Raw genomic sequence first — 8,227 nt, forward strand, 5'->3', positions numbered from 1 at the left:
ACGTAAAGTGCAGAAGGTAAATGACACAAAGAGTTTTATACTGGTTCAGATTCAATGTGAATCCTAGTCCAGTCCCCTTGGGTTGCAAGGGTGATCTCTGCAGCTTTTGTTAAAGGTTTGGTACAATTTGAGGTTTGAATGGAGCTCCTACGTCTACACTCAATCGCTCTTAATCTTTTTGATACAAAGCCTCACAAACTGTATGATAACTCTCCTTTCTTTTTTCTTACACTATAAATCACTCAGACATACAATGTTTATGAAAAGTAAAGTAGAGTATTAGGAGAATGAGACTAAGCATAACTTATTGGTTTGTGAAGCAGCCCCTTTTATAGCTGTTTTAGGCTTTTCGCGCAGAGAGATCAACCCAAGGGTTTTGATCCTTGGAAACAGAATTAACGATCCTATTTCCAAGAATAAGGTACGGAGTCAAGTATCGTTTTTCCTTGTGCGTTGAGGCAGCATTATCAATCAACAAGATTATTACACTTCATGAGATCTTCCTTTTAATGTTGGAGATGCCCTTTCCTTCGTTGGAACACTTGTGTACTGCTGGAATATAATGCTGAAGATATCTTTTCCTTTCTTGAATGATTTGGTACAGCTGGTTGTGAGCCGTTATTCCATTAGGGTTGGGAAGGCTTCACTTGATTGAGCCCAGCTCGTTGGAGCTGTTTTGTGGGCTTCCATCTTGTTGGGGCTGTTTTGTGGGCTCGTAATATTCCTTGTGCAATTCAATTATTATACCTGCACAAGTAAAATTGTCATCATAAAAACTTGACACTAACAATCTCCCCTCTTTTGAGGATGACAATTTTAAATAATATGTAGTCAACTTCCCTATAACGGATGCTCCCCCTGAATAGGTGGAGGCTCCCCCTGACTAGTCGACTAGTCTTTTGTAGGCTCTACCTGAACAATTGACTGCCTAGTTCTCCCCATTTGGCATCACTCAAAAATAAAAGCAAGGAAACAGCAAACACATATATATATACACTTATAGCATGGATAAGATGCAAAACCAAACAGCACAAAAGGATTAAACTAAAACGCAGCATAAACACATCCAAACATAAGTCCCACAAAAAAACATTGTTTAAACAGACCAAACAAAGCAACCAAATAAAAACTATTCTTGGCGGCGGAAGACTGGACGACGAAGGAAATAGGCTAATGTGTTGACAATAGAATCCTTCATTTCAGTCAACGGAGTAGTAAGACGTTCAGGCATGGCGCTAACACTGGCTTGAAGCTTGGCGGACAGTTTGACCGCTTCCTTGACAATAGCATCCATTTTGACCCGCAGCTTAGAAACATCAGCACCCGTCTCCTTAGTTGTATCACGAATCTTCTCGACTTGAAACAATGTGGATGCCATTAAGTCTTTGATGGACTCAATTTTGTCATCCATGGAGGAAAGTTTGGCGAGAAGTTCTGCATAACATTCGGAAGAGACAACAGAAGGGTCTGATTTTTTCGCTTTGGTGGAAGGACAGTGAGATGCCTAGACGTCTTTTAGCATCCAAGAATCATTGCTCAAAACATACCCCATGCTACCAAATGCCCTCGAGTTGTAACACTGCTTAACCAGAGTAATGGGATAGTCGACTAAATCAATTTTGTGGACTTCATGTATGCAAGAGATGAGCATACCGTAAGGAAGGCTAGAAGGATTGGAAGCACACTCAATCATATAGTTGATAATGACAGAGGACAAATTGATTTTCTTTTTGGAGAGAAGGCAAAAGGCAAAGATAGCATCATGTTGGGAAATAGTAGAGTAGGACCCATCACGAGGTACAACAGTAGTAGCAACCATATGAGCCAGCACACGGCCTCAAAAGAGATGTTGGATGGACCAATTTGAGCAGGAACAGAGGTGGAATTTGAAAGAGTTTTCTTAACATCATCAAAAGACACTTCAAGAGATTCAGGCCAGGAATTTTTTGGTAGTTCGAAAAAACCAGAATAGGTGCAGCCAAGAATAGAGTCAAGGACAGAGCAATTTAGCACAATATGGGTACCAAGAACCATGGTTTCGAGTTCATTAACCTTAGAAGACCGGAGATTAGCATAAAACATACGAACAGGGGTTTCATACATATGAGGAGGGGTTTTGAAAAAAATTTCCCAACCTTGATAGACAAAAAATGGTTTTACCTTACAACACAGAGAGAGCATATGGTCAAGATCAACAATCCTACCAGAGACGATGGTTTTGTCTGCAAGAGACGAGAAGAGTTCTTGATGGTGGTCATCCCAAAATTTTTTGCGAAGAACGAGGGGCTTATCAGTAATGGTTTTGAGTTTCTTGGAGGAGGAGGAGCATGCAGCATCAGCAGAGGCTCGCTTTCCAAGATTGCAAATGGGAACAGAGTTGGAGGCGTCAGAGGAAGAGGAGTCACTGGAGGTTATGGTGTTATGAGGGGCAGGAGAGAGGCTCTTACTGACTTCCTTGAGTCTTGAGCTTTGGCGTGTGGAAAGAAGAGGGGTTTTCGCAGTTTTAGCCATTGGAGAGAGGAGAGTACAGATGGAAGGGTTTGCAGAGAAAGATGGAGAAGAAGATGAAAGGGGTTTGCGGATAGAAAAAATAGGGTTTTATGGGGAAGGTAAAAAGGGGAGGTAAATATGGGAGGATGTGACGGTTATGATTGGAAAAGACAAGCAATTTATGGCAAAGAATTGATTAGCCGAGAATTTTGGCCTAGATATCTACAAAATATTTAGACAGATTTTTCAATAATTCCCAAGGATCTTCTTAGCATGCAGAAACATTCTTCAAGAAGAGGCTTAGTAAAAATATCAGCAAGTTGGTTTTCTGTGTTAACAAAAACTATTTCAAAATCTCCCTGAGCAACATGATTTCTGATAAAATGATGCTTAATATCTATATGATTGGTCCTAGAATGATGCACAGGATTTTTGGACAGACAGATAGCACTCGGATTATCACAGAAAATTTTGATAGGTTTAAAAAACAAGTCATAATCACTTAGTCGATAAGACATCCAAATTAGCTGTGTACAGCATTGACCAACAGCAATATATTCAGCCTCAGTGGTAGAGAGAGAGACGGATCCCTGTTTTTTGCTATTCCAGGAAATAAGAGCTTTCCTAGAAACTGGCAAGTGCCACTGGTAGTTTTTCTATCATCTTTATCACCTGCAAAGTCTGCATCTGAAAAACCTTCAAGTGTAAAACCATTTGTGTTAGGGTACCATAAACCATAATTAGTTGTTCCATGAAGGTATCTAATAATACGCTTGACAGCGGTAAGATGAGATTCCTTTGGAGCAGCTTGGAATCTAGCACCTGCACACATTAAACATGATATACGAGTCGGTCGACTGGCAGTTAGGTAAAGCAATGAGCCAATTATACCGTGATACTTAGTTTCATCAACAGGTTTTCCTACCTCATCCTTATCAAGAGTACAAATATGACTCATTGGAGTTCCCATAGCCTTTGAGTCAGATATTCCAAATTTTTGAACGAGTTCCTTGGCATACTTTGCTTGACAGATAAATATTCCACTGTCAGTTTGATGAATTTGTAGTCCCAAGAAGAATTTTTATTCTCCCATTATACTCATTTCGAACTCGCTTTGCATAAGATCAGAGAATTCCTTGCACATAGAAGGGTTAGAGCTTCCAAAAATAATATCATCAACATAAATTTGTGTAATGAGATTGCCTAAGGAGGATCGTTTAATAAAAAGTGTTGTATCGATCTTTCCTCTGAGAAAACCGTGACTTACCAAGAAGGAGCTTAATCGATCATACCATGCCCTAGGAGCTTGTTTAAGACCATATAAAGCCTTAGTTAATTTAAAAACGTGATAGGGAAATTTTGAATTTTCAAAGCCTGGCCGTTGTTTGACATATACTTCCTCTTCAATGAACCCATTTAGAAAAGCACTTTTGACATCCATTTGCAAAAGTTTGAATTTCTTAAAAGAGGCATATGCAAGCAGAATTCAAATGGATTCCAACCTAGCAACAGGAGCAAATGTTTCATCATAGTCAACTCCTTCCTGTTGTGAGTATCCTTGAGCAACAAGTCGGGCTTTGTTTCTAACTACTTCTCCGGCCTCATTTAGCTTGTTCCTGTATACCCACTTTGTGCCAATGATTGACACATTTTCAGGTTTGGGAACTAGATTCCATACCTTGTTCTTTTCAAACTGATCAAGTTCCTCTTCCATAGCTTTTACCCAATTTTCATCTTTTAAGGCGTCACCAACTTTCTTTGGTTCATATTGAGAGATAAGAGCAAGATTTACATTATTCTTACTAGATGCTCTAGTTTTCATCCCTTCACTGATGTTTCCAATAATAAATTTCTTTGGATAGTCAGGTTCGCTTCTCCATTCGTTTGGGATTGTTCCAATAGTAACATCAGTCGACTGAGGTGCTTCAGAAGTCGACTCATAGGATGCCTTTCCTTCAGCGGGTCCTGTAGCCACCGCAGTAGATATTTGACTGTCTTCTTCATCTGCAATTTTTCTTGTCTCGGCCATGTGATTAGTATCATCAAATACAACATGAATAGATTCTTCAATAGATAGAGTACGTTTATTAAAAATTCTATAGGATCTACTAGTAGGGGAATAACCAAGAAATATACCTTCATCACTGCGAGGATCAAACTTACCAAGGTTTTCCTTTCCATTATTGTGAACAAAACACTTACATCCAAAAGGATGAAAGTAACTAACATTTGGTTTCTTACCAGTCCAGAGCTCATACGGAGTTTTCTTGAGAATTGGTCTAATTAGACATCTGTCTAGAATATGACACGTTGTACTTACTGCTTCAGCCCAAAAGTGATGTGGTAAGTTTGTTTCTACGATCATCGTTCTTGCCATATCCTAAAGGGTTCTGTTCTTCCGTTCAACCACACCATTTTGTTGCGAAGATCGAGGTGAGGAGAAATTGTGTGTGTACCCTTGGTCATTGCAAAATTCTTCAAAAGCCTTGTTTTCAAGTTCTCCTCCATGATCACTTCTAATGGACGTGATGTAATATCCTTTCTCACGCTGAACTTTCTCACAGAAAAACTTAAAATTCTTTAGAGTATCATCATTATGAGCAAGAAATATTACCCAGGTGAAGCGAGAGAAATCATCTATTATAACAAATGCATACCTTTTTCCTCCAATGTTAGCAGTTCTAGTAGGACCAACAAGATCCATATGGAGTAGCTGCAGTGGTTTAGATGTAGACACAATATCTTTTGAATTGAAAGAGTTTCTAGTTTGTTTACTTTTTTGACACGAGTCGCATATATGATCTTTGGTGTAATTGAGTTTTGGCAATCCTATTACAAGATCATGTCTTGCCAGTTTCTCAATTAGGCGCATACTTGCATGACCAAGCTTCTTGTGCCACATCCATGGATCTTCTCCCATTGAAGCCAGACATATATGACCTGTAGGATTTTTGATAGAGTCCAGAGTGTACACATTTTTGTTTCTGCTTCCAGGAAGAATTTTTATCCCAGACGAGTCCTCTATGACACAGCCTGTTTTACTAAACCTTACCTCAAGATCAGAGTCACATAGCTGACTTACACTTAAACGATTGTACTTAAGAACCTTTACCAACCAAACATTAGAAATGTCACAAGAATTATCAAAAGTGATAGTACCAATACCGATTACCGTTCTAGTTGAGTTGTCTCCAAAGGTTACTAATCCTCCATTAAAGTCAGCGACTGATTTGAATAGACTTTTGTCGCCTGTCATATGTCTTGAACACGCACTATCTAAATACCATTTTCCCTTTTTCTTTTTCTTGTGGTGTTCTGCCGCAAGACAGAATTTTTACTTTTGTTTAGGTACCCAAGGGTTCTTGGGTCCTTGATGGTTAGTTTCAACGCAATTAATTTTCTTAGGTTTCCATACCCATCCAGGTGCATTTGAAAAACGAAATCTACAGTTATGATAATCATGACCAAGTTTTCCACAACAGAAGCATGTTTGAGAAAGTTTTCCTTCTCCTTTACACGGATTGTTTGACCTATGTATTCCAGACTTTCTTCCAGTCGACTTAGAATATCTAGTTGACTTATCAATTTTTAAAAGAGCAGTTGTCTTCCCTCTAAGATTATCAATCATTGGTAAAACCTTTTTTCCAGTTGACTTATTTTCATCAGTTAACAGGTTTGACTTGTGACTGGAAGATTTTAGTAAAATATCTATTTTGGATTGTAAATTGTAGACTTCATTTTGGAAAGATTTTTTTTTTTTCGCAGATTTCTAATTTTGACTCCCACTCCCTTTTTTCTCTCTTCAATTTCCTATATTCATCAAAAACATTATTTAGGTCTACAAGAGTTTGATCTAATAATTCTTGAGTCTCTTCACATTTAGAGCGAGGGATGGAACTTACCTTGTCGCTTTCTTCGAGAGCCATGAAACACACATTTTCAATTTCTTCGATTCTTCATCCGAAATTTCATCTTCACTCGAGCCGCCGAAAGCTCTTTGTTTTTGATAACCTCTAGTTGGTTTCTTTTTTGCCTCGGGACATTCGGATGCGACATGGCCATATTTTCCACATTCATAACAATTCCCATCATTCTTTATCGCTTCGAAGGAAGCCTTTCCTTTTCTAAAGTTTGAGCTTCCTTTTCTATTATTTCTTGATTGTCTCATGGCTTCTATCACATGCACGGAAATCATGGCAACTTTTTCTTGTTTAAATTCATCATCAGATTCTTCAACTTGAGCCTTGAAAGCAACCACTTTCTTCTTTTCATCCTTCTGATATCTTTGAATGTGATTTTTTTCAAATGCTATCAGATTTCCTCTTAACTCATCATAAGTGAACTTATCCAGATTTTCATCTTCCAGGACAATTGCTTTTTTTCCCCAAGTTTTTGGTAGACTTCTAACCAGCTTTCTTACTTGTTGAGAGTTGGTGTAAGTTACTCCAAGGGATTTGAGTTCTCCAATGATCTTGCTGAATCTTGCGAACATTGATTCAATGTTCTCATCGTCCTTCATCATGAAGGCTTCATAATCGTGTCTTAGAGCATTAATTTTTGTTTCTCTTACCTTTGATGTTCCCTCGTAGGTAACCTCAAGCTTATCCCACATTTCTTTGGCGGTATCACAATTTAAAATTTTGGCATACTCCTCTCCACTTACTGCACAGTAGAGCAAGGCTATTGCCCTGGCATTTATTTGCAATGTCTCTTGTTGTTCTTTGGTAATGTCATGTGATTCCGCATCTATTGTTGAAGTATCTCCGTGTCTTCCTTGTTTTCGGTGCTAGTGTTTGGAATGGGTTTGGGCCTTTTCTAATCACGATCCGTGTTGATAATCCGTTTTGCACAAATATTTTGAACCTCTCTTTCCAATGACAATAGTGTTCACCATTGAAGTATGGTGGCCTTGTTGTGGAGTGTCCATCTTGCAATATTGCTCCAGGGATTTGATATCCAGCCATATGATCTTTTCTCACGTGCGGTTAAGCAACTGAAAGTGAAACCTTGCTCTGATACCAATTGAAATTGCAAGATGGGGGGGAGGGGGGTGGTGTAAATTTTTCGTTCTGTCAGTCGACTAGGTTAGACCAGTAGTCGACTGTTTGCTCAGAGAACACTAAACGTAAAGTGCAGAAGGTAAATGACACAAAGAGTTTTATACTGGTTCAGATTCAATGTGAATCCTAGTCCAGTCCCCTTGGGTGTAAGGGTGATCTCTGGCAGACTTTTGTTAAAGGTTTGGTACAATTTGAGGTTTGAATGGAGCTCTACGTCTACACTCAATCGCTCTTAATCTTTTTGATACAAAGCCTCACAAATCGTATGATAACTCTCCTTTCTTTTTTCTTACACTATAAATCACTCGGACACACAATGTTTATGAAAAGTAAAGTAGAGTATTAGAGAATGAGACTAAAAAGCATAACTTATTGGTTTGTGAAGCGACCCCTTTTATAGGTTTTAGGCTTTTCACGCGAGAGATCAACCTAAGGGTTTTGATCCTTGGAAACCAGGGAATTAACAATCCTATTTCCAAGAATAAGGTCGGGAGTCACAAGTCGCTTCTTTTTCCTTTTGCGTTGAGGCGACATTATCAATCAACAAGATTATTACACTTCATGAGATCTTCCTTTTAATGTTGGAAATGCCCTTTCCTTCGTTGGAACACTTGTGTACTGCTGGAATATAATGCTAAGATATCTTTTCCTTTCTTGAATGATTTGGTACAGCTGGT

General features: G+C 38.7%; 1 protein-coding gene across 1 annotated transcript; it reads right to left on the bottom strand.

Moving 5' to 3' along the window:
- Window positions 1-4,870: 4,870 nt before the first annotated feature.
- Window positions 4,871-7,102, bottom strand: LOC132044597 (uncharacterized). The gene is made up of 3 exons (XM_059435090.1): window positions 6,393-7,102; window positions 5,906-6,176; window positions 4,871-5,596 (listed from the first exon to the last, which is right to left on the bottom strand). Exons 1-3 carry the CDS (start codon window positions 7,100-7,102, stop codon window positions 4,871-4,873), a joined length of 1,707 nt encoding a protein of 568 aa, XP_059291073.1.
- Window positions 7,103-8,227: the final 1,125 nt, after the last annotated feature.

The sequence above is a fragment of the Lycium ferocissimum genome, unplaced genomic scaffold (assembly GCF_029784015.1).
Source record: "Lycium ferocissimum isolate CSIRO_LF1 unplaced genomic scaffold, AGI_CSIRO_Lferr_CH_V1 ctg4992, whole genome shotgun sequence".
Classification (NCBI taxonomy): domain Eukaryota; kingdom Viridiplantae; phylum Streptophyta; class Magnoliopsida; order Solanales; family Solanaceae; genus Lycium; species Lycium ferocissimum.